We start from the raw sequence: 27,231 nt of genomic DNA, 5'->3' as shown, positions 1-27,231 counted from the left end.
GTAGTATTATGTGCTTACTGTTTATTTTTCAACTGGCTCTCTTTATTTTAATTAAATGAATTGATTATAAAGGAACACTTTTTACCAACACTTTAATGGAAAGACCCGTGCTATTTGACATAGACGAATATAAGCATGTATGTCTGTGTTCTATGAAAATAAATCAAAATTACTGATGTTATTATATTCAGCATAATACTCTTGGGCCAGGGGGGAAATGAATGACTCTCAGGGAAGTGTTGAAGAGCAAATCAGCACCCAATTGAGATTTTTTATTTCTCCTTGATATGACCAAAGCATAGAAAGGATCAAGAAGAGGAAAAGCCTTTTTACTCTATGTTGTAATGAATTCAGAGCATCTGCTCAGCACTTAACAATCTCTCTCACGTATTTGGGCCGCATCTATTCTTGCTGTTTTCCCTGTCCTAGGACACTCTCTTTTGTGCAGAAGTCAATATGCTTTAGAATGGAATTTGAGGGGTGCCTGGGTGGCTCAGTCGGTTAAGCATCTGCCTTCAGCTCCTGCCATGATCTCAGGGTCCTGGGATCGAGTCCTGTGTCAGGCTCCCTGCTCAGCAGCAAGTCTGCTTCTCCCTCTGCCTCTGCCCCTCCTCCCTGCTTGTGCTCTCTCTCTCTCTCTCTCAAATACGTAAATAAAATTTCTTTTAAAAATGGCACTCTATCTGAAAAAGGAGTCATACCTGTGTGGGCACCCCTCTGTACTGGACGTCCGCTCCATCCGTATCTCCACAGATGAGTCTGACAGGAGTCTCCTCCTTTGGATGTGTGCTTGCTGGGTTTCTGGCACTGCTTTGTTAAGGGGTTTCCGTGCATTATTTCCTTCAGGCATCAAAAGAGTCTTGCCATTTAGACCCTGTTAGTGGCATGTGAATAGCAGTGGAGACTGAGATAGCAAGAAGTGAGGTAACCTGCCCAAGGTGACACTGCTCTGAGGTAGCGGAACTGGACTCCAGCCCAGCTGTGTCCATCTTCTGAGCTCTTGGCTCTCACTATATTCTGTGTTCTGTAGGAAGTGCCTTTATGCTCTTTTCACAGAGCTCTGTGTCATCAGGGGTCATCAGAATATGGTTACATGATAGCTCGGGAAGTTCTCACTTCCCAATTTTATAGGTAAACAAAAATATAAGCCACATTCAGAAGAGGGAGCAGGTACACATAGCATGCTGTGAGGAATACAGTAAAATGAAAAATGAGATTAATGTTTCAGATTGTACAGTTCCCTAATTATGCTTTTAATTATTCATATAAAACAAGTAAAATGACCCCTGACAGAGACATAAATGATTTAGGTAAAATCAAATATTTATAAGATACTGCTGAGTCCCTGGGTGTATTGTAACAGATGCACTCAAAATGCTTTGCCTTCATCCTTTGGATGCAAAATGTTAGGTATAGAATTTATAACAGGATGAGAGTACTCAACAGTATTTGAGACACTACTGAGCTAATCCATAGGTATTTTGGCTTTAGAACTAAGGGCATATGACTGGTTTAATAGATTTCATTTTATAAAGTATCCTACTGTATTTTAGGGATCACAAATGACAACCCCTGCTTGTTTCTGTGTACTTAATGGTTTAAAAAAAAATCAAAGAGGGAATAAGATTCCATGACATCTGACAATTATATCCTTATTTCAGTTTCGGTCAAGTTCTATTGGAACATTCATTTATGTATTGTGTGTGGCTGTCTCTGTGCCACAAAGACTAGGTTGGGTTGTTGTAACAGGGATCCTACAACCCACAGAGACTTAAATATTTACTATCTTGCCCATCACAGAGAATGTTTGCCAACCCCTGCTAAAACATGCCTAGCACACAACAAAGGTGAAACAGCACCGTGTCATGTTTAATCAGCACAAGAAACACTTGCTTTGACTTTGTTTCATTTCTTAATTTGCTGTCCCACTAATTGCACCTTCACTGTATATTTTTCAGAAATTGGAGAAAACCCGTCTTTTGAATGCAATAAAAAGGGATTTATACGAGCGGGGGATTCCTTTACTTGCTTTTAATACTTTTTTTATAGAGAGCAGTACTGAAACTAATTGCACTATTTTAGAGATGGGTCATTAGCCTAGTCCCTATCTTTTACAGAGACCTAATTTTCATGCAGGATTTCTCTCTAAAGCTTGAACTGGGATCTTTTTAAGAAAAAGAAACAGTTATGATACAAGAGCTTTTCTGTAGTTTACACAGATTTGGCTGGTGATCACAAACCATGAAGTATATTGGTTGACATCTTACCCATATTTAGCAGGAGTAAGTGTTTGTTGAATAGATGCATGAATTCACTTTAGAAAACAAACAAACAAAAAAAAGGGAATATATCACTTATAAAATAAAATCTCTTTGTTATGCATTTGGACACTGCATTCCTTTTGGGAAAGTAATTGCTATGCTTGTATCAATCCGACTTATTTTTTCTCAATTTCTCTTTCCCATGTTTAAAGGAAGAGGAATAAGTTTTTGAAAGTTAGGGTTGAGGGTAGTCTGGGTGGCTCAGCGATTTAGTGCTGCCTTCAGCCCAGGGCGTGATCCTGGGGAACCAGGATCGAGTCCCATGTTGGGCTCCCTACATGGAGCCTGCTTCTACCTCTGCCTATGTCTCTGCCATTCTCTCTCTCTCTTTCTTTCTCCCTCTCTCTCTCTCTGTCTCTCATGAATAAATAAATAAAATCTTTAAAAAAAAAAGTCTTTAAAAAAAAGTTAGAGAATTGGCTAAGATTCTCTACATTATGGAATTCTTAGGGGTTCTTTTGGATGTGCTAAGTAAAATTTTCCTAAACATGGAGCATTAAATTAAATCTAGTTATCTGCAATTATTTGAGTGGCTTAATGAATAAAATTTTCCCAGGCATCATTTTCAGATACTATGAATGCAACCCCTACCTGGCTGTATGCCCACTGATCTTGCCCTAGAATTGGAAGAAACTGCAAATTTGATTTCCTGGCATCTTTGCCTAAGCTTTCTTTCTTTCTTTTTTTTTTTTTTTAAGATTTTTATTTTATTTTTATTTATTAATGAGAGACAGACACAGAGAGAGAGAGAGAGAAAGAGAGAGAGGCAGAGACACAGGCAGAGGGAGAAGCAGGCTCCATGCAGGGAGCCCGATGTTCGACTGGATCCTCGGTCTCTAGGATCAGGCCCTGGGCTGAAGGTGGCTCTAAACTGCTGAGCCACCCGGGCTCCCCATTGCCTAAGCTTTCTAATCAAAGAAACTTGCCTCATATCTGGCATTCCAGACCTTGAACCTTGGGGTAGTCCCAGGAGTCGGTGCTTACAAAAAGAAAAATTTCCCTCTCGAGATACTCTTGGTCATCAAGCAGACTTAGGGGACCCTGATTCAGAGCATCTTACTCTGTTACTTTCTCCATTCCTTTTTTTTTTTTTTTTTCCGCCCCATCTGTGAAATGGATAAATTCTGAGATCATTCCCTGGGAATTTTCGTGATTTAGAGTGAACTGGTGCTTCAGAATATTTTGTAGCTAGATTGTGCTAATTTATTCAAACTGGTGTTTTTGACTTGTTTTTTAAATAGGAACGTGAGGAAATAATTCACATCATGTAATCATGAACTTTATTTGAAGCAAAGGAAGAAGTCATTCAAGTTTTTGTTTTGAAACTCACTTTGTTCCCCTTCCCTTCCATTTTATACAGTTGCCATACTTCTAAAGGACGACTATTTTGTCAGCGGTGCTGGCCTGCCTGGCAGATTCAAAGCCGAGAAGGTGGAATTTCACTGGGGCCACAGCAATGGCTCTGCAGGCTCTGAACACAGCATCAATGGGAGGCGCTTTCCTGTGGAGGTGAGAACAAGGCGAGATGTCTAGTGTAGCCCTGCTTTGTGTCTTCACATTCATGAGATGCTTCATCTTTACTGCCAGTGATTTTGCAAAAATCAAATTTGTACCATCCATACCTTTGTCTCTGGAAATCTTTTATACACAGCCTGACAGGTATACGTTCCTCCTCAAGCTTCTCAGCTTTGTTTAACTGGAGAAGCATGGGGAAGTCATGAGCATCATCATGGTTTCAGTAAGACTCACCCTTGACCAAGGATTTTCAGCCATTTCTTTCATGTGACACAATTTCTTTACTCTGTCTATATCAGAAGTCCTACTTTCTAAAGGTGAAATTCTGTATGAAACTCAGATGACTGTTTTCACCCTTTAGAAAAGAGAAAAGCTAGTTGATAAATGAAGAGGCATCTCAGAACCTTCTCTCAGTGGGGAAGCTGTTGCAAGGTTTGTTTGCCCGGCCAGCTGTCGAGAAAGAGGCTATGGCCACTGGTGGTATGACTCTCAGTTAACATTGCTGGGATCAATGGTGACATTTTGCCTTTTCTGTGTCAATTTTCTCATAGATCCATGCTGCTAGACAGAGGAAAGTCGTGGGTACAGTTGATGGTTTGTATCTTTTTGGTGAGGGTGGGGGAAAGAGCAAGTGTCCAAACTCCTTCATTAATGTTGGCTGGGGGCAATATACCCCTTGCATTGCTAACCTTATTTTTACCTCTCATCATGATCAGGATATGGATATTCTTTTGTTGGGGCACACAGGTTTGTTGATTGTTTGGTTCTCTGTGTGGTAAGCTTTACAACTTTGAGGAAGAGCTGCATGGGCATGCATTCAAGCCTCTGATTGGGCTTAAATATGGAATGACAGACAGCTCTTAAAATTTTATAACTTCCCTTAAGTCCTGACCTACCTTGATAGTCTGATGAATACTTGAGACCCACCTCCGTAAAGGGAAAGTACATGGGTGTACACACTGATTTGCACTCTAGCCCATTTATGGAACCTTTAGGGCATCCTTGAATCAGAAGTGAAGAATCCCTATAAGATGAGAAAATTAGTAGTCTTTCTTTGTTTAGAGATGCTTCTATTCATATATAAATTTGTTTCTTATTTGTGATTGCTAGAGAAATCAGAGATAACTCTTCTGAGAAAATACTTCATATTTTTTTCTTGTTCAGCTGACAGATTCTCAGAATTAAGATTTTTCTATCTGTGGATCTCTCTCTACTAATCATACTAGTTCAAGGTCTCCTGAGTAGGGTTTCTTTTTAATGGGCTCTCTTCTTTCTTTTATACCGAATGAGTCATTTCTTAGAGATCTTGGTACTTGGAAAATGTGATTCCTAGAAGCAAAATTGTATTGTCCTTTTAGAAGTTTGGGGTTTCCCTTCTGTTCTTGCTGACTGGTTCCCATTCGCAGTGTGAGTTGAAGGGATAGTCTTGTGTCCAGCTAGTTTTTTTCTTGAAAGCCTCTTTATCTTAGAATTGCACTGCCATTTGTTCTGCTAGTGTTGTTCAGACAAAAGACTTGTGCTTTGAAAGACTGAAAACTTATTTTGGCAGCTACCTTGGTAAAGAAGAGCTCTAGAGATGGGAATGTGGAACTTTTGCCTCATTCTTAATTACATCCCTTAATGTGGAGATGGCCTGTCTCCTCGTATTCCATTCATATTTGGAAAAATGCATAGACTAGATGCATGTTCTTTTTTAAAAATCCCTACTTTGAATGAATATTTCAGTTTTCTTTTACTCAGAGAATGCCCTGAAATTCAGAAGCTAATTAGAAATGGCAGCTACAATGCACAGAATTATTGTTCAACCAAGTTGTTTGAATTCATTTCTTTTAAGTAATGTCAGATGGTAAGGCTGCCTGTATTAATTGGGTTCCTCATCGAGGCCCATCTGGTTTGTAGCTTGTTGTTTTTTTTTTTTTTTTTAATGTGATAAACATGTTAAATTACTTAGTGGATATATTTGGAGGAACTTGAATTTCAGAGATCAAAGGTAATGGGATTAGATTTAACTTTAAAATATGCGAGGAAAGTTGCTCACTTTTGCCCCAAACATGTCTGTAATATTTTATGTTAAATTGCTTTGTTTGAGCTCTTTATCAATATGAACTCTCCCCGATGTTCTTACACTTTGAACATCTCAGACTTGGTTTATTTCATTCCATATAACAGGTTGTTTTCTAAGAAATTTAAATGAAAGTAAGAAGGGGCGCCTGGATAGCTCAGTTGGTCGAGCCCACCATCCTTGATTTTGGCCTAGGTTGTGATCTCAGGGTCATGGGATCCAGCCCCAGGTCAGGTTCCTTGCTGAGCTCTCTCTATAAAAAATAAATCTTTAAAAATATGAAAGTAAGAAATTGTAATTTATCATGGGTCATTTATCGGCACTGGTGACATTATTTGTCTCATATACAGAGTTGGAGAAGAGTCATGGTTGAAGATTGCCCTGGGATCGGTAGAATGTAGCACTGGTTCTCAACTAGAAACAGTGTTCCCCACCCATGGGAACATTATGCATTGTCTGGGGACATTTTCATCTGTTACCATTAGGCTCAGTGATATGCTACTAGAATCCAGTGATCAGAGATGCCAGGGATGCTGTTAAACATTCAATTCATAGGGCAGCCCCCAGACAAATTATCCTGCCCCAAATGTCACTGTTATGAGATTCCAGAGCAGAGAAAGTGGTATGTTTAGTTGGAATCGAGCCTTCCTTTACCTGTGTGGCATCATTCTAAGTCTGTTCATCCTGAGGACTCACTGCTTGAGAGGTTGTTCTATGTTCTTGTGGGTTTTAGAGAGGAAATGAACCTCACTTGATGGGTAAGAGCATTGCTGGGCTTGATTCCTTTAGGTTCCATTTGAGGTTTTGTCATAACCTCGGGTATTGAATTCAGCTCTGCAGGCTGCTCTGTAAGCATATGCCCTGCAAGAATCTGAACCTGCTCTATTGAGGGTCAGTTGCAACAAAACCAACTTTGTAGGTTTTTCTGCTCCCCGGGAATTCCTTGAGGTCACCTACAACTTTGTACACATCCAGAGATCAGACCTCCCCACATTTTCCTGTCTGGAATCCTGGGCTTGTTTTTGGAGTTCCTACACTTAAAAACATCCTGTCTAATAGAAAAATAAATGGCCTTATAAAAACAACATAAATGCCCTTCAATAGCCAGCTTTCATTACAGCTCAGTTTAAGTTAGGAGACACAGTCAGAAGCAGATTACAGTGCCACACCTAGGAGTTTAGACACAATTTAGATGCTCAGATACTCTCACTTTCTATTTTAGGCAGCTTTTTGTTCCTTGTCTAGCAGCAAATTTTTCTTGAGTTCCTCCTGTCATGTAGGCACTGGGTTATAAAGGTGACCCAGAAAGACAGTGTCCCTACCCTTAAGGTATTTACTCTCTGGTAATGACACAGAAATTAAGCAAACAGTCACATAAATAGAGCCGTGTTGTATCAGTTGTGATACTGTCTCTGAAGGAGAGGGATATTTTGTCATGAGATATAGAAGACCTCCAGACAGATAATTTATGAAGCTATATTTATTAAGTGATATTTATTAAGGGGAAAGAGATGAGTTGGAGCCTGCCCATAGAACAAGGTCATGCTAAGACCCTGAAGCAGGAGATCTTGGTAAGTTGAAGGAATAGAAAGAGATCATTGGCATTTTGATAGACAAGATAGTACCCCCCCCCCCAAAATGTTTACTCTCTCATCCCTGAAACTCATGAATATATATATTACTTTACATGGCAAAAAGGATTTTGGAGATATGGTTAAGAATCCGTAAAGTGAAAAGGCTCAGAACATTCCAGTGATTGAAACAGTTACGTGTCCTGTTCCAGTTCTTCCATGGCTTTTCATTCAGCTTTGTATTACCTCTGCAACCACAGTTGTCTATGGCAGCGTCTACCCTAGGTTTTCTCTCTGTCCCTGCTCATTCCTTCTTCTGTGATTGGTAACTTAAACAAAGGTTCATGTAACACTAATAGGATTGAGTCATGCAGTGTTTCCACTAATAACTGAAGTTGGAGTTAATGCAAAGAGAAATCTCCAGATAAAACCTTTGATAGCTCCATTAAAGTGGAGGCTCATTGCATATTTGTTGTCTAAGGTAATTAAAATCTTGTTTATTACCATAAGAGATCGCAGGAGTTGTTGATTCAGACTTATTGGTACTTTATGAGTTGAAGTCTTCAATAAGCTTAAATGATCCAAATTGATTGTGTGTGCCCTTTCCAGTGAAACTCACAGCTGGTTCATTTCAGCTCTGTTTAGATCATCCTAGCAAGTGAATAGAAGCAAAGGCATTATTCCTAATATACACCAGGTACACATTACCATATGGTACAGGTCTGTAATCCGTTAGCTGAAACTTATGAGGCCCAAAATTTCAGAATTCAGGATTATTTCTGGAAAGGTATTGTGATGCATATGCTATACATATTACTGAGGACACATAGCGAGGTCTCTACTCCTTGAATGCATTAATAATTCTGCAACATGTAGATGAATATTCACGGTAAGTGGGAAATCTCAGTATTCAAAGTAGCGTCACATTTCTTCACATCAAATTTTACCACTAAATTAGTTTTTGACCATAAATCATAAATAGCAATAATAACAAGATACCTTTGGTCTTGAAAGCTTCTGAGATTTCATAATCATTGATGAAGAATTTATGGACCTGTGTTTTATTTTTATTGATTTATTTTTTTAAGATTTTTATTTATTTATTCATGATAGACACAGAGAGAGAAAGAGAGGCAGAGACACAGGCAGAGGGAGAAGCAGGCTCCATGCCAGGAGCCCGATGCGGGACTGGATCCTGAGACTCCAGGACTGCGCCCTGGGCCAAAGGCAGGCGCTAAACCACTGAGCCACCCAGAGATCCCCCTGGACCTGTGTTTTAAAAACTGAATTTGTAGCATGGCTCCACTGGTTTAGGTTGCTAGGAGCATGGGTTAGTTGCAACCATGACATGAATGTGTTGAATTATTTGTCCCTATATACCAGAACTGATGGTGGTGTATTACATTCTTAGCATTAAGTTTTGTTCAGAGGGCAAGAATTTACTTGTTTTAGGCTGACATTTCTCTGTGATTCTTTCCCACTTTAACATCCTGCGTAGGCTGACAATTGTTATCAGTATCCACATCTTTGAGTGTGTTACTTTGACCTGATGCTGTCTTCCCTCCTGTCTGCCCAGCTCCCATCTTCCTGCCTGGAGTTAGGCTGGCGTTAATGCCTTTCATTTTGTGAATTGGGTCTTGGTTCTTCCAATGTTTCTGTTACATTCTGGTTAGACAAGTATCTTTCTCTTGGACTCCTACTTTACGTTCCGGGTGACTTGCATCCGCCTTCCTTCTCCCAGGTGAGCTCGTGCACTTGTGGCACCCAGGGAGGCCTCCCATGATGTCAACTCTCTACACTCATGCAAATATGACAGGCTACTACACAACTCTGATGTGGGCCCATCCACCAGAATCTGAGCCCCCATTTCAATCCCTGGCTTCCCATAGTGCGATCTTGTAGAGCACAGATAACATGTTTAGGTTGGCTAGCACTCCTCTATGGATTCCTTTTTTTTTTTCTGCTAGAAATAAATTTCTATTTCTTTCTTTTTTTTTTTTAAGATTTTATTTATTTATTCATGAGAGATAGAGAGAGAGAGGCAGAAGGAGAAGCAGGCTCCATGCAGGGAGCCTGATGGTGGGACCTGATCCCAGGACTCCAGGATCACGCCCCAGGCCAAAGGCAGGTGCTAAACCACTGAGCCACCCGGGAATCCCCTCTATTTCTATGCCTTCTTGAAGATGTATTTTATATATTGGCCAGTGTTGAAGGCTTCTTCTCCACCAAAGAAATCTGTTTACTTGTATTTAACTCAGATTTTTTTTTTCTTCAGACTTGTATAAAACCAGTGTCCCGCTATCTCCTCAGTTTATGTTAGCAACATCACTCTTTTGGAAATGAGATATAACTTTCTCCTGTCCTTTTCTTTTTTTTTTTTTTTTTTTTTAAAGATTTTTATTTATTTATTCATGATAGTCACAGAGAGAGAGAGAGAGAGAGGCAGAGACACAGGCAGAGGGAGAAGCAGGCTCCATGCACCGGGAGCCCGATGTGGGATTCGATCCCGGGTCTCCAGGATCGCGCCCTGGGCCAAAGGCAGGCGCCAAACCGCTGCGCCACCCAGGGATCCCCTCTCCTGTCCTTTTCTATTCCATATTCCTTGTAAAAATTGGAGGGGCACCTACGTGGCACATTTGGTTAAATGCCTGACTCTTGGTTTGGGCTCAGGTCCTGACCTCCGGGTCACATGGGGCTCCATGCTGTGTGCGGAGTCAGCTTGGGATTCTCTCTTTACTTCTCCCTCTGCCCCTCCTCCCAGTCATGTTCTGTTTCTCAAATAAATCTTAAAAAAAAAAAAAAAAAGGAAGTGGAATCCCTGTTCAAATAAATATTCCAGAAGACATCGATGATGATTTTGATTTTATTTATCTTGAAAATTGTAAAACCAACTTGGCTTTTTCACAAAACAGTTGTCATTAGGAACGCCATAGTAGCTTGCTTTGTCTGTCATTAGAGCTGTCATTAAGGAACACTGAGGGGCTCCTGACTGGCTCAGTCAGTAGAGTGTCTGACTCTTGTTCTTGAGGTAATGAGTTTGAGCCCCATGTTGGGTGTAGAGGTCATTTAGATAAATAAAACTTAAAAAAAAAAATAAAGGAAGATTGAGACATTTTCTTTTAAAAATAAGTTTTGCTACCTCATACTGTTTTTTTCTCCCTGCCTTGAAATTCCTCCCTCCCTCCCTCCCTGAAATTCCTGGAATTATTGCAGTTTCTCTGGAAAGTTGTTTTGTTCCTGGAGAATCGTTCGTGGGTGTACTCAAGGCATGGCCTGTTTTCCTTATTCTGCCTCTTGATGGAACCCTGGAACTGTCAAGGAGATTATCTGATGTTTGCTGCTGGTCAGCTGGTGTTTGCTGCTCAGTGGTAGGGCCAATCATGTTTTTCTCTGTAGTGACTTCCATTAAATGGAGAGGGAATTGGTTGAAATGTAATTGATGACTTTATTGAAATAAAGATTTCATTTTAGAGCAGAACGTTTCATCCTTTGCTAGTGAAATACTTGATTTCCATCTGGTTGATCTTTTATGTATGTATGCCCTGGGTTAATTAAGAAGAACATATGAAGGGGCCCTAATGCTCAGCATTTGTTCAGTGGAGAAGTTAATGGTTGGTTGTACAAAGTCAGAGAGAACTGGTTTGGCAAGGTGAAAGCAGCCTTGGCCTCTGGCCTTCATAATGTCCCATAGCCCCTGTCACACATAGTCTTCCTTAGATGTGAACTTGGCTCCAGGATGTTTGATCGTCTGTCACTGACATGTGGTATGCAGATACCTGGTTGGATTGTACTGAGAATCCCAGAAAAGCAGATGACCATGTGGACAGAAACCCAGTTAAATGGAGATAATTTCAATCTAGAAACTTGATGACCCCAGGGGAGCTCTCAGACAAAGAAAAAGAAGGCTGATGGGTGGTGGTGATGGTGTTGGAGGTGGTTCTGGTGGTTGTTGTTGGTGGTGGTTTATAAGCATTGTCTGTGTCGGGAACATTCTAGATGTTACCCCATTTAATCCTCATTTACCTTATGAGAGAGGTAAGTGTATAAGTGACCTAAGGTTGGGACAGCTGAGCTTCTGAGAAGGTAAGTGGCTTGACTGAAATTTACTGTTTGTACTTCAGAATCTAGGCTTCGGCGTCTACAAAATCTTAACTAGAATTGTTTTTATTTGATAAAGTCACTTCCTTATTTTTCTTGTCATTGCTTTAGGTTGTTTTTAGAATCACTGATGTAGTAGAAATAATTTTGTTGGAATATTAACTGCTATTTATTATATAACAGGAAAGGAAAAAGAATCAAAGGACTTCCTGTGTACCTGAACCAGTAGTAAAACTTAGAGACAGGAGAGGAAACTTAGAGACAGGAAAGGAAAAAGAATCAAAGGACTTCCTGAGTACCTGAACCAGTAGTAAAACTTAGAGACAGGAGAGGTGAGAGGAACTGGAAATGCTATCAGGTCTTTGCCTAGAGATGTCTAGAGGAAACACTACATATTTTGTCAGGATTGGCCACTTCTGTCTTTTTATTATTACCCACGTAGAGCAGCCCTGATAGGAAATAAAATGTAAGCCATTCATTGTACTTTTAAAATTTTTGGTAGCCACATTAAAAGAGGTAAAAAGAAACAAATGATTTTACTTATCTGAATAATTTATTTTATTTTATTTTATACAATTTGTGGTAAATAATCGTTATAAAAGCAATTAAATTTCTACTTATTTTAACAATCTATGAGTTTTACCCTAATACGTCAAAATATTACTATTACAACATGTAATCAATATTAAACAATTATTACTGAGCTATTTGACATCAGTTTTTTGTACTATCTTTGCAATCCCATGTGTATTTTATATTAACAGCACATCTAGATTCAGACTGGCCAATTTTCTTTTTTTTTTTTCAGACTGGCTAATTTTCAAATGCTCAGTGCTGCATACCCTACTTGAAACAGGCTCCAGACCACACTCAGGGAATTTAGATGATAATCTAGCCAAAGGCCTAACAAATTCTTTAGGAGAAATTTTTATGCTGAATTTGTGGTAATTTACACATTTTTTCTTTCCCCACCAAAAAATATATACGGTTTAGCTTGGTATTGCATTCTGACCTAGTTGTTGAAAGTCTTCACCTAGATGTGATGCAGGTTTTTTTCGTTATAAGCTTTCAGTATTTCCCATTTATTTATTTATTTATTTATTTATTTATTTATACAACATTTGTTCCCAGGGCTTTGAACACTGTTCTTCTCAGAATCTATTTCTAAGCTGAGAAACTCAAATAAAACTGACCCAGGGAGACCTTTGTGCATGGAAGGTAGAGACCTCAGGCGGTCAGATCAGATGTATTGTAAGTTCAGGTCAGGAGGATTTATGGGCATAGGGCTCAGAGAAACACTCCCCCATTGCCTCCCCTCCAATTTTTTTTTTTTTCCTGTCCTGTCAAAATTTGAGCAGTAAGGTTTCAAGCCATCTTAAATCTAAAGCCTTTAGCAAGTTCTTTAGTGCCACTGCCACTCAGAAAGAACAGTGAGGAAGATTTATAAGGAATAGAAAGAAGTCAAGATTGAAAGAAAGTCTATTTTCTTTCTTCCCTTTAAATCCCCAGCATAGAATTTCATAGTTCCCCCACCTCACCCTTTAATAGAAGGGAGAGGAAACTCCTGAAGCTTCCCTCCCTGCTTCCTTGGCCCGGCCCTGTATTGAACTCAGTTATTGCTTTGGGTACATTTATTGCGATATATGGAGACCAGCTGGGAAAATTCACCAAAAGTCTTATTTTACTTAAAAATATAAATTTCATCTCTTGAATGTTTGAGGATGTCTTCTAAGACAGGGCTTTAAAACTCAGGTTAATACAAGAAAGATATGTGGGTTAATAGTAAAATGACTCCTAAATCCCAGTTCTTAACTATATAGATAGAGCTTTGATTTCTGAATCTCCCTATTTAAACCTTTACTGCATTAATTTATAAAGTTCAGTGTTTCAGAGAATCTTCTTACTGTAAGCCTCAGTGTTCACCATTCCCTGATCAAGGAAGGCCACAGTGTAAGAAAATTTATCTGATTACCTCCTGACATTTTTCAGCCTGTTTCTGCCTCTAAATTTGCTCCAGTCCTGTCTCTGCCTCTCTCTCTAATCACTTTACTTATTCATATTTATTTATTGGTAAGGTAAAAGTGGCCTGAAGCATCATAATCATATATGCAGTAGCCCCTGGTACAGGTTCCGTTGGTTGGTCTAAATGCTGTGCACAAAGTGATATGTCGTCACATACATTTAGGAAACGCTGCCTTTCTCTTATAAGTTGATCATGGGCTAAGATAGTAAAATCATTAAGAAATACTCCAACAGAGAAACTTGTTTACTTTTCATATAACCAGGAATCTCCCAAACTTAGTTGACCATGAATCTCTTTTTCTTCCTCTTTCTCTTTCTCTCTCTCTCTCTCTCTCTGTCTTTCTCTTGTACTATTCTGAGAGGCTAATGATAAGGAGAATTTCCCACTTGGAGGAAATCCTGCCTCACACAGTTAAGTGGGGAGCTCTTTTTCATGCCTTGATACTATATAAAATGTGTTGTTGTTGTTTTTTTTTTTTAATTTATGATAGTCACAGAGAGAGAGAGAGGCAGAGACCCAGGCAGAGGGAGAAGCAGGCTCCATGCACCGGGAGCCCGTTGTGGGATTCGATCCCGGGTCTCCAGGATCGCGCCCTGGGCCAAAGGCAGGCGCCAAACCGCTGCGCCACCCAGGGATCCCCTAAAATGTTTAAATTATGTTATTACGCTCTTCTTTCATTTCTAAATGATCAGCAGTGTTCATTCAGTTGATTAACAGAGCCTTCTCTGTGTAGGACATGGAATGCCTTGGCATTTCATTTCAATGGGTGCTAAGGACCTGAGGCAGAAGCCTTCCGTGCACCTTTGAGCAAGCAAAAGGCAGAGCGATAGAAATACAGTCAGCAAAATATTTGGGGTCCTGGTGATGAGAGTCCCGGTGGACCATGGGCAGCTCTGTGACTTTTACCCCAGATGAGACAGAAAGCCCTTGGAATGTCCCCAGCAGAGAGTGGACATTTTCTGGCTTACATTTTAGAAGGATCCTTTTGGCTGTACATGACCACAGGAAACACCTGTGGATAGTGAAGTCAGAAGGTGATTATGATATTTCAAGAGAGGTGATGGTGGCCTGCCTTAGAGATGGATATAGAGGAAGATATGGAATTCTGATTATTTTGAAGGAGGAATATGCTAATCAAGAGAGATAAGATATGCTTATCTTTAGTGATAAAGTTTGTATTTCCTGGTTTAAAAAGGAAAGCAATTTTAGGATAAAAAATCATGGATAAGTGACGAGTCTCTAATATTTTATAGCATTTTGTTTAATTTTTAAAAAGTTCTTTTAAATTGATGATGTAATATTTAAATTTTATTTGTGTTATATGGATTATATACCAGGTTTGATTACATACTATCTCTTGTACACTACAGAAGAATGTTGGAGAGACTACGTGGCCGTTGGTTGAGAGTCCAGCTCTTGGTTTTGGCTCCGGTCATGATATCATGGGTCCTCGGATCCAGCCACACATCAGGCTCTGTGCTTAGTGGGGAGTCTGAAGATTCTCTCCCTCTGCCTCTCCCCCAACTCTCCTCTCTCTTTCTCTCTATCCCTCACCCCCTCTTCCCCCTAAAATAAATGAATAAATCTTTAAGAAACAGAAGAATATCCCGTGGTGACATGGTGAAACACAACAATAATAAAACAAACCCCCTTTGGGAAGGCTTACTTTGAATTAATAGGTATAAGTGCTTCAAGCAGTTCCTGGCACAGACTAAGAGTTAGCTGTTAGTATTGTGTCTGGATCCTCTACTTAAATTAGGCAGCATCTCTTCAATTCATCTGTTTCTTTTCTTTGCTACTATTTCCATCCTGGTTCAAGCCATGACTGTGCTGGCCTTTGACTGCTGCTATAGATTCCTGAGAGCTCTCTCTTGCCTCTCACCATCCGCTCCTTATCTAGTAACCAGAGTGTTCTTTGAAACACTTGAAGCACATTATGTTTTTCCTTTGTTTTAAAGAAATCTTCCAGAGGCACCTGGGTGGCTCAGTGGTTGAACTTCTGCCTTTGGCTCAAGGTGTAATCCCAGGGTCCTGGGATTGAGTCCCTCATCGGGCTCCCTGCATGGAGCCTGCTTGTCCATCTGCCTGTGTCTCTGCCTCTTTCTCTGTGTGTCTCACATGAATAAATAAATTCTTGAAAGAAAGAAATGAAGGAAAGAAAAGAAAAAGAAAAGAAAAGAAAAAAGAAAAGAAAAGAAAAGAAAAGAAAAGAAAAGAAAAAAGAAAAGGAAGGAAGGAAGGAAGGAAGGATGGAAGGAAGGAAGGAAGGAAGGAAGGAGGAAGGAGGGAGGAAGGGAGGGAGGGAGGGAGGGAGGGAGGGAGGGAGGGAGGGAGGGAGGGAGGGAGGAAGAAATCTTCCAGTGCCTTTTAGGTCATATGTTGGATAAATCCAAAGGTCTACTTTGCTCTACCAGGCCTTACCAGATGTGGCTCCTCCTGCTCCCACCTCTCAACCTCCATGCCTTGTTTTCACTGGGTCTAGAAAGTTCTTTCCCTGATTATCCCTTCTTTTGTGGCTCATTCCTTTCTAAGTCCTACCCATGGTGACATTCCACTCTCTCTCCTCTTAACTCAGCCCTTTTTGTTTCCTATTTCCCAGCTTCGTTTTGTTCATGGCACCCATCACTTTTTGAAATTACTTATCTATTTGTTTACTTGTTTATTAATTTGCCTCCCCCACCCCACCCGCGTACACTGCCCATCAGCTTCTGGAGGGGAGAGGGGCCTGTCTGTCTTGTTGGCTGCTGAATCTCACTGCTGATGGCTGCAGTCCCATAAGAGTAAACCAGTATCGCCCTATTATATCTTCATCTTCTTGTCTCAGTGGTTTTAAAGGGTGTAAGGAGCTCTAAATCCTGAGAAGGAAAACATGTACTTCATTCATAAAAAGGATGTTTAAAGAAGCAAATCCTCCCCTAAAACTACCTCTCCTATTAAGGATGTGAAAGACCCAAATAAATGAGTTACTCCCAAACAAACACAATCATCCTGTTGCCTCACGCTGTGAGGCTGAGGGGTTAGTTGTGCAGCTCACAAAAATGTTCTTTTTAAGGCCTGTTCTTCCAGAGTGTAGCTCTTATATTAACAACCATTACATCTACATATCAAGACAGATTGTTCCAATTAGTCAATGAGGTCCAGGTTTTTGAGAGCTGTTAATATGTACATGACCAATTACTGTAGCAGAGTTAAAAGGCATGCCTTTGGGAATTTTAGATTGAGATTATCAGTTTCATTCATCAGGCAGGAGCCCACAAAGTTATTTGCTGCCTTGCTCCTTCTGCAGATTCATTCACTAGAAGGTTCTCTAGTGCCTGTAAATAAATGTTTATGAAGTCGCCAAATTCCTCTGCCCCACCTTCACCCCACCAGGCCAGTGCCTGACTCTGTAATCACTGAGAACCAGGCATTGTGATTAGGATTTGGGAATTTCATAGTGAAGAAAACAAATAAGCGCTTTGACTTCATGACACCTAAGAGACCAGCAGGGTGAATCATAACCAGAAGTTACTTTAAAATCAAGCAGGCATTTTTAAAAGTTTTCTAAAATCGAATTTATGTAATTTTCACTCATTCCTTATTATTGCCAACTGGAAACAAAACAAAACAAAAGCACTCATTCTGCTTTTCCACGCTCAAATAAAATGCTCTATATTCTTCACGTGAATGCTATGCCTCTCCACAGTGCTCAAAGTTCCAGTGTTTTACTAGAATCCCATGATTCACACAGGAACTGGATTTGGAATCAAATAATAATAAAAAAAAAAAAAGAAAAAAAAAACAAACAAATAATAGATGATCTGTAGACTCTGGGGAATGTCCTCCTCTTTCCACTAGACTCGGCTCTTCGACTGACTGAGGCCAAGTCAATGTCGAATATGTCTCAAGTTCCCCCATTTGAGTTCAGATATTGTTGCCTCTTCAAATGCGAACAGAAGGGAAAGAGCAAAAATAAGAGTTTTTATATCTGTTGCACATATTAATAAAACTCATCAGATCCACTCCTCATTTGGAGTAAGATGTATTAGAAGTCTTCTCTGAGGGTTGGATGCGACACTAACCAGGGATGAAGGAGGCCCCAGAGACCATGTGAACGAGGGTACAGACTGGGGAGAGGAAGCATCAGATCTTGAAGACACACTGGATTGATTGATCCTGGCACTTGAGCCTGCCTCATCTGGAGAGCAGATGATTGGCATGAATCATGGTGTGCAGGTAGAGCCTGATAGAGTGGGTCTTGCTATTTTCAAAGGGATTCTCATAGATAAAGGAATCCCCTTAGTCTTTTGGTGCACAGAGTGGAATCAGGACCTATAGAAGCTGACTCTAATGAAGAAACTGGTTACAGCTGGGGCATAGCACCCTGGCCACATAATTGAGAAGAGATTTTCAAAATCACATTCCCTCAGTCCCTCTGGGGACCTCCTTCATTAGGTGTCAAGAAGTAAAATATATTCCCCCATAGTTTTTCTATCAAAACAATTCCTGGGAAAATAAGGTTAGGTAGTTCTTCAAAAGATACCCACTGTGTATACTTAGAGACCTCTGTAAACTGCATCATTTAATCATCACGACTTAGAAACATCTTTCCATAAAAACAGCAGTTAGTAACCAGTATCTCTTATTCTCAAGATAAGAAAAATGACTTAAGGGAGTCATTGCGAATGAAATCTCAGAGCCTAACACTGAGTTTTAAAGATTTTAGTGGTCTGAGATTAGGTACAATGTTCATGTGATCTCAGAATGATCTCTGTTACCATTTTGATCTGGGTTTTTTTTTTTTTAATATTTGGCAGGAGGAGGAGGGTAAAAGTATAGTTAGTATTAAAGTGAATCATAGCCTACTTCAGTCACTTCACATTTTATGAGTATTTTCCATATTTTGAAAAATTCTTCACTCCTTCAAAAATAAAATCTAGTTTTCTTGCTTGGACCTTGCTGCATTCTACAAATTTTTCACAGTTAGCAGATTTAACTTTAAGATTGAGGAAGAAAATAACGGGACAATGAGTAAATTAATGTCATTTCTAAGACCTTATTTTTTCTAAGCAGAAGCAGGTACAAAGACAGCATATGAGAACATAAAAAATAATTTTTTTCTCAAATTGCATGCAAATAGTTTCATGGTCTTTTGATTATCAAAGTAATGTATGTTCCTTATAAAATAATTCAAACAACACATGAGCAAAGAAGAAAGGGCATGTTTCTCTTGCAAATACATACTATACCCTTTAGAAATGCCATTATGCACTACCTAATTTTATAGGATCATTCCCACTTACTAGATGATGGAAGTCGTCCATTGTCAGTAAGTAGCTGTCTGCATCATGATGTTAAATGCTGCTTCACTGAGGCTTTGAGCCAGATTGCTGGGAGTTCAAATCTTGTCACTGCTACTTATGAGCTCTGTGAATTTGGGCTTCTGTTTAACCTAATTGAGTATCACATAGTAGGTTGATAAATTTTTGCTTCTTTTTATGGTGTGTGACATAATTTATTTTAGCAATGCCTCATTGATGGACATTTTGGTTCTACCTTTTTCTCCTATTATAACCATTACAGCTCTATAGAACATACATTTGGGATAAACTTAGGTTCTCTGGAGACCAGCCATATGACGTGAGGGAAAGGTACAAATTATCTAAGATGCTTTTTGGATTGTTAACATTTGGGAATATAAGCCAACATTAGTCAGAACTTCCAGCTTTTTCAAAAGAAGCTCAAAATCGTATTCATCTGTATACTAACTACACCGTTTGTGTAAACTACACTCTCCTGCAAAAACACAAAACATAACAAAACAAAACTCACTATTTTGGTTTTCAATATTTACTGGTGGGCAAGAATTGATGATCGCATAGCGTTTCATATCCAGGGTGTTTAATCTCAGTCCTAGAGTTTTTTGTGTTACTGCTCACCGTGTCTGCCTTATCTTCATGAATTAAGAATGTTCAGGCTATGGAGTGCCTGAGTGACTCAGTTGATTAAGCATCCGACTCTTGGTTTCAGCTCAGGTCTTGATCGCAGGGTTGTGAGATCCAGCCTCCAGTTGAACTCCATGCTAGGTGTGAAGCCTGCTTAAAATTCTCTTTCTCTTTCTCCCCTCTACCCCCTTTCTCTCCCTCTCCCTCTGCTGATTGTCCCCCATCATGCTCCCCCACATCTCTTTAAAAAATATGTTAGGCATGGTTTACGAAGTCAGCTTGGTATTATATTATATATTATTTTGATACTATAATTTGGTGGTTTTGTATATAAATTCTGAAACTCCATATAATAATAATAATAATAATAATAATAATAATAACTTTACCCACCGGCATGTAAGTTCCTAATATGAGACTAATAAACTTCCTGAAATTTAGGAGTCTTTTCTTTCCTTTTTGTTTTTCCTTTTTCTTGGATTTAGTGCTTTATTTAGAGTCTGGTATTTTTTTCTGTGCTCCCCTGAAGCCCCCTCTAAAATAGTAAAGAATCTGGAGAGAAAGGAACAGATTTTTATTTTGTACAGGACTAATTTGTCTTCTACTTTCTAATGTACAAAGTAAATAAAGCTTACATAAAATTTTATTCATAGCCTCATTACTAGTCTCATGAATTTTCTGGAGTCCTGAAAGCTCACAGTGAAGGCTGATGCTGTTTATTCTATCAGCATCAATGGGCACAGACCATTGCTCTTTTGTAAATTTCCATAACCTTAGTGCCAAGCACAGAACCTTGTATGTTGCAGGTGCCCTATTTAAATTTCTTGTAAAATAAAAGAATACATCCACTGCTCTCTGTCTTAGTTAATTTAGACATATAAGGAGCCTTCCAAGCTCAGGTTCACAAGAATTAACTCATAAAATGTCTCTATCTTTTAGTGAAATGTAGTCCTAAGGCCCGCTCTGGCACAACAGAATCAGTATTGATGGGCATTTTGTTTTGACATACTGACTGGCAGGCACAATGCTTGTCACCTTCCGTTGGCTCAGGAGAGAGGGTGGAAAGTTCAGCAGATCTTACCCAACAGGCTTTGTTCAATTTAAGTAGCTTACGGTCTGAACGATGGAGAAGGAGATGAAAACTGGCAGGGAGCTGGGATTTGAATAGGACCTTCAATTTATTTGACATGTCTAATGATCTTATGAATGGGGATGGATCCCTGGTTTTTGGTGATAGGTAGAAAGATTGGCTTCAGGATTGATAGAGTCTTGGGTGGATTAGTAAATCGATTTGCTAAGAGCTAGAATGATACACCTTTTTGGGTCTGAAATTCACCCCAGCAACTACTTAAGATAACAAACCTAGTGGCACTAGCTTTTCAAAGGTATTTTGCACATAAGCTGTAAGTGGCTTTTCTGTAGAACTATTATTTCTGCAGAAATAAAAGCTATTATTTTTGTTCATAAAAACAGGTAATTGATTGCCTAGTGATATATTGTTTATCTGAAGCCTCTGATTTTTCCTGGCTGTTCTTTTTGTTTTTAAAATATTGTTCTTTAGCCTTTTTATTGTATGTTTATTAAAATAATATGATAAGTAAATTCAAAACAAAACGATCTCATTACTTAGGAAGATACTCCACTAATTAATTAAATTTGACCTCAAAAGGCTGCAGCTTAACGTTACTGCTACATATTTGTAGTTAAATTACCTTTTCTAAATAGTTTAATAAAACAGAAAAAAAACCCAATAACAATGCCTGTTTTTTATTCAGTAAATTATACTTCTCTGTTACATTTACACATAACCCTGAATCAACTTCAGATATGAATATATTAGCAAACAGATGTTAAGGTTTTTACCTTCCTAGTCCTTAGAAAATCAGAACTTTTCCTCTGCTAAAGATGGAATTGATCAAAGTCCGTCATGATGGCATTGACATCAATTGTCCATTAGTATACATTTTCTAACTGTGTAGCCATCTGGAAATTTTAGCCAAAGTCCACCCCCACCCCTCCACCCCCTGCTCCCAACCCTGCTCTCTTAAGTTCTCTACATCTTCTTGTTGGGATTTCTCCAGGCATTTTCTTCTTCTTCCTTTTTTCTTTTTTTTTATATTTCATTTTTATTTTTTAGTAATCTCTACGCCCAGTGTGGAGCTTGACCCCTCTACTCCAAGATCAAGAGTCAGATGTTCAGGCAGCCCAGGTGGCTCAGCGGTTTAGCGCCACCTTCAGTTCAGGGCAAGATCCTGGAGACCCGGCTTCAGGTCCTGCCTTCGGCTCCCTGCATGGAGCCTGCTTCTCCCTCTGCCTGTGTCTCTGCCTCTCTCTCTGTGTGTCTCTCATGAATAAATAGATAAAATCTTAAAAAGAAAAAAAAAGTCACATGCTCTTTCTGCTGAGCTAGCCAGGTACCCCATTCAGCCATTTTTCTTTAGTTATTAGAAATGGCACCATCTGGTTTGGAATGTTTCTGATTGTTAATGCATTTCTCCAAGTATTGTTTTGAATATGTATTACTTTATTCTCTCTTCATCATATTTGGATAAACACACAAAACACACAATCAGTACAAAAAAAATCATTTCTAGGCATGGTTACCAAAAATGACTAAAATTTCTGAATTTTCGATGACGTGAAAATCTGCCTTTTTATAACTAATATGGAAACTCAGAGAGACTGACTGTTCTGAGATCCCAGGGCCAACTTTGGCAATGCCACATCTTGATTATGAAGAAGTTTAAATCTACTTTCCAAGTCTTTGGTGAACATTAAGGAAGGTAATGGTTGTTATTGTGTTTTAGAACATATTAGAACATAGATAAATGTAAGGTTTATTGAAAATATAGACAAGATTACAAAATACTGGGAGCACTTGGGTGGTGCGATTGGTTAAGCATCTAACTCTTCATCTCAGCTCAGGTCGTGATCTCAGGGTTTGAGATCAAGCTCTGTGTCCAGCTCTACACTCAGCTTGGAGTCCACTTAAGATTTTTTTCTCCCTCTGCCTCTCCCCCCTGATGTGAACAATCTCTCTCTCTCTCTCTCTCTCTAAGTAAATCTTTTAAGAAAAGATTACGAAATACTATGCAGTAATCCTTCAATAACAGTGTTATTAACCTCATTCCTTTTGGGGAATACTGAATCCTCAATGGAAAGCTTATCTTAGAGGCATATAATAATTGTCTTTTCAGACATGAAGAGGTTCAAAGAAGTCTGAATGTGGTCAATTTTGAAAAGACAAATGAAGTAAGGCTGTTATGAGAGAGTCTGTTTAGTTGTACCTACCAACTCTTTCTAGACATTCACTTTCATCATTTTCCAAATGCTTTGTGCCTTAATTCAGTGCTTGGGTTTAACTGAACCTGTTGGTAGTAATGAATGAATTTCTTTCTCTATCAAAACATTGTTACTGATACCCCCATGTCTCCATCTTTTCATGATGTAATTTACTTTGGCAATAGCTAATGAAAATCCACTGCTTTATCTTTGTCGTGTGTTTGCTAGAAGAAAGTTCTAGAACATACACCTTTTGAATGCCAGGCTAACCTCAAAAGATTATTCAGCTCTGTTACTGTCATGAAATGTTTTTGATTTCTCATTCCATTAAACTGAGATAGGCTGCACTACTTGTATTTTATCAGATGGGATGGAAGGTGGACTGAAATGAGAGTTGAACTGAGTTTCATTAGCTGTATATGAATTTTCCACTTTACTCACTTCTGAAATCTTTTTGGCATTTTACTGCTTGCCACTTTTTATATCAAATGGGTATTTGAAGAAAGAAAGTAAGTATTTTTAGATGCAAGTCTTCTTGAACTCCTACTGCATCTTCTGATAAAAGTTGATCAATTAATGAATGAATTTAAACTCAGTAGGTCTGATAAATGCTTTAGACTTGAATTTCTATTACTGGGCTTAGGATAATGAATTAGTCTTTGCTTTGTGCTTTTTGTTTTAATTTTTGTTTTGACAGAAGATCTTTGTATTTGCCAGGATCAGGTAATGAGAAATTATTTACCACATTGTCAGTAATTACTGGTCTTGAAAACCTGGTTGCTACCTTTGTCATTAAGATTTACACTTAGAGTACTTTTTTGTTTATTAGTATGAGAGTGATCTTCCTGGAGTGTGAATGTCATGCTTGTGACCCCAGTGAGGAAGGGAGATGTTTATGTAATAGGTTGGGAGTTAGACCAGGAGGTTTTTGTATGTGGGCAGTGAAGCCAGAGTTAGACACTGTAACAGAGAGTGGGATGAAGCACTAAAAATTTTTAATATGTGGTGGCTTAGCTGTCACTACCCACCTCTGTGCTTAAGAGAAGAGTGTATTGTAAAAAAAATTATAGGTCTGAACGCATATATATATAGCAACACACATTCTTGATGCAGATGTACTAGTGTTATCATGAGGAATTTTGCTTTATGTTTTGCTTTGGCCTTCAAGAATTTAGTTATGTGACCTTGGCAGGAGCACTGGGAAGTACTTTGAGTGCATGCGGTTGTGTGCTTCTACCTACAATTATTTTTTTTAGAAATACTCAATTCAATATGATGGAAAACCATTTTCTCAAGTTCTTTTGATGACTATTTTTCCTATATCACAGTAACCAGATTTATTTATTTATTTATTTATTTATTTATTTATTTATTTATTTATTTCAAATTGAGATGACCTGGTTTTAAGTTACTAGGACTTCAAAAGGGAAACAAGATTTTTGTTTCTTGACAAATGTAAAATATAATGATTCTGGAGTAATTTCTTTCCGCTTTGAATTCTTTTCATTCGACCGCAATTATTCTAATTTTTTCCCCTTTAGTATCTACCCATCCTTAAAAATCAAGTTTCAGAACAACTCTTTTTTGAGCAATATAGAAATTATTAATGTTTTAGCATAAAAGCACGATAAAACCAATTTTATTGGGAAAAATAGCTGGGATAGGCTGTGTAGAATCTTCAGTGATAACCTAATTAGTTTTTATCCAAGCTATAAGAGAAAACCTCAAGCATTGTCTTCCTTAAGTATTGGTTTTTAAAAGGCAAAACCATTTTTATATCCTTTCTCATATTTTACTGATATATTTATAATCACAGGTTTTTCAGAAAGGTTAATAGAAATTGCAATGCTGTATTGTCATGATACTTAAATGATTTCTTTTTCAATAGGGCATGTTATTAAAGAAAAAAATTATTTCCCAATCCATGCATTAAACAATGCAATGCTATCTGTTTTAAGGCTTGGTAATCAATGGTGTAAGTGAGGCTGGTTTATTTCTCATAGATTTACTAGCGTCACTGCATAAATAGCCATAATGGAATTGATCTGTTAGGCTGAAGCAGCTTTTATCACATACGAGGCTTTAATGATGACTATGTTAAACGTTGGCCTTTGATTAGCCGTAGTCTTCCTTGGATACGGAGGCTTTGGAAACTTCATGCTTAAAAGATTGAAAACGTGATATTTTTGACAAAATTTTTTTCACATTAATTACTTGTCCATGTGTTTTACATCCTGGACAAGTCCTCATCTTGCATGTATCTTTTCTGGCACTCAGTAGAGTTACAGTTTCTGCAGGCATCCCCTTTGTGCTCATCTCAGAGACACAAAGAACAATGTGGTGCCTAAGCTCCAAAGATTTGAACTCGGACATGGACCTGGGTTTAGATGGCAGCCTCTTTGCTCCTGCCCATGTGACCCAGACATTTAACTTGATTCTGCAAGTCTCAGTTTTTTTTTTTTTTCATCTTAAAAATGGGAATGAAAGTACTTTGAAGATTGTTGGATAAAACAGAACAATCATGTGTTGATGGTACTTGGCAGCATGCCCAACATGCAGACAAACAGGATAAAGATTGTTACTATTATCAACTATTATTACTACTACTGAGTTGAATCAAGACTCATGCACAGCAATCATTGAGAGTCAGCATGGGTATTATATTCTCTTGAGGAAGATTTAAATTCTGGGGTGCTTTTCCTTTTATCATAGTGCCTTTCCCCCAAGAGCTATTTAATAGGGTAAATTGGGAATGAAGCTCATTATATTAATCCTGAATGGGTTTTCTGCAAAAGATTTTAAAAATCACTAGTTAATAGGGCAGAGAAGACCTACCTTCTGGGCAGATCTAGCTCCAAAGAGCACTGGAATGTGAGGACATCTTTCTATGTACTATCCTATGCCCTGACTGTCCCCAGAACAATCCCTTAAACTGGCTTTCACTGCTTGTACTTTATTCTGATTCTGGTCATAGAAAGTGACTGGCAGCTTCAGCTCAGAGCCACCCACAGCTCTCCTACTGCCACGCCCATCCCTCTCCTGAGAGATGCAGTTTTCACCCAATGGGCTTGTGTCCAAGGAAATCAGCTCCTCAGACACCCATTCAGCAGATAGAGTCTTAGATGTTCAGGATCCTCGCTGAAAGCAAATGCCTCCTTAAAAACAATTTGTTCCTTACCTGAAAAAGCCTCTCTACCATGCTAAATCTAATGTCTCCAAATATTTTCAAGTGCCAATTCATATATTAAGCCAAGCAGCTGATGAAAATTTACCTGTAGGCTGGCTTAATCTGATTTTTACCTAGTCAGAGGCCTAGCCAAAGAAATAAACTTTCTTTGTGAGCACAGATTTCCAAATCTGTCAAAAAAACATGACCCACAGCCAATGTGATTTTTTTTTTTTTTTTTTTACTTTTTTGAAAGATTTGCTAAATGATTGCCCAGGGAATGTGTGTGTGAGTGTGTCTATAGGACAAGGCCAGGGGTTAGAAGACAGCCACATTTTTATGTTTCAGTAAGTAATTTTCCTTGTTGTAATAAAAAATCACATCCCTTGTTGGAAATCTGGTTGGTGCCCAAATGCTCCGGGCAAGTGTTTGCAACTCGTGATTATTTATTCCCCAGATCTTTTTAGATATGCTATGTGTGAATCAGCTCAGCCTGCATTTAAGGCTTGAAAAATGTTCTTTAGGATTCCTTAGTATCAAAGCATCCATTAATTGCTGAAAGGGATAAGTCAGTGGCTTACTGGAAGTCAGAATCTGCATGATGCTTTGTTCTGAAGGGGAGAAAAGGAGTCCTCCATAGTAAGGAGAACCACTTTTAGTGATACTCTTTTAATATCCTGTTGAAAGATACACATTTTTTTTTATTATAAGAGTTCTTTAAAAGTGATCTTTTTCTGATGACATCCACATTATACTGGAAAATATTCTTGTGTTTCTGGCAGTGATACACTAATTACTGCCTATACATTTTTAATAGTTTAATCTGTCATATTCTGGGATAGAAGTGATTCTGATTCCAAACAAAACTGAAATGCATGACCAACCACATTATGAAATATGTGGTTTCATTAAATCCTGTTGTTAATTCAGTCAGAAGAAAATTATTTAGTTCAAATAGAGGAACAGGAATGCTGAGGTATTATGATTGCATGTCCGATATGCACAGACCTTACTATTTGTAGGCATACCTGCCACCATATTATGTTATGTTGCTTGGTAGCCATCAAAAAATGAAGTCATGTCACAATTTGAAATCAGAAAATTGTCTTTTTTTTTTTAAGATTTTATTTATTTATTCATGAGAGACACAGAGAGAGAGAGAGAGGCAGAGACACAGGCAGAGGGAGAAGCAGGCTCCACGCAGGGAGCCCGACGTGGGACTCGATCCTGGGACTCCAGGATCATGCCCTGGGCCAAAGGCAGGCACCA

At 38.8% G+C, this 27,231-nt stretch overlaps 1 protein-coding gene across 4 annotated transcripts in view; it reads left to right on the top strand.

Annotated features, from left to right (window-relative positions):
• PTPRG (protein tyrosine phosphatase receptor type G) overlaps window positions 1-27,231 on the top strand; it is a 703,723-nt gene that overhangs the window by 419,415 nt on the left and 257,077 nt on the right. For all 4 annotated transcript variants that reach the window (XM_038565974.1, XM_038565976.1, XM_038565973.1 and 1 more), the window contains one exon: window positions 3,682-3,830. In XM_038565974.1, coding sequence (XP_038421902.1) covers window positions 3,682-3,830 — 149 coding nt within the window. The remainder of the gene's footprint in view (window positions 1-3,681; window positions 3,831-27,231) is intronic.

This window comes from Canis lupus, chromosome 20, assembly GCF_011100685.1.
Source record: "Canis lupus familiaris isolate Mischka breed German Shepherd chromosome 20, alternate assembly UU_Cfam_GSD_1.0, whole genome shotgun sequence".
Lineage (NCBI taxonomy): Eukaryota > Metazoa > Chordata > Mammalia > Carnivora > Canidae > Canis > Canis lupus.
This window is presented reverse-complemented; position numbering and strand designations above follow the sequence as displayed.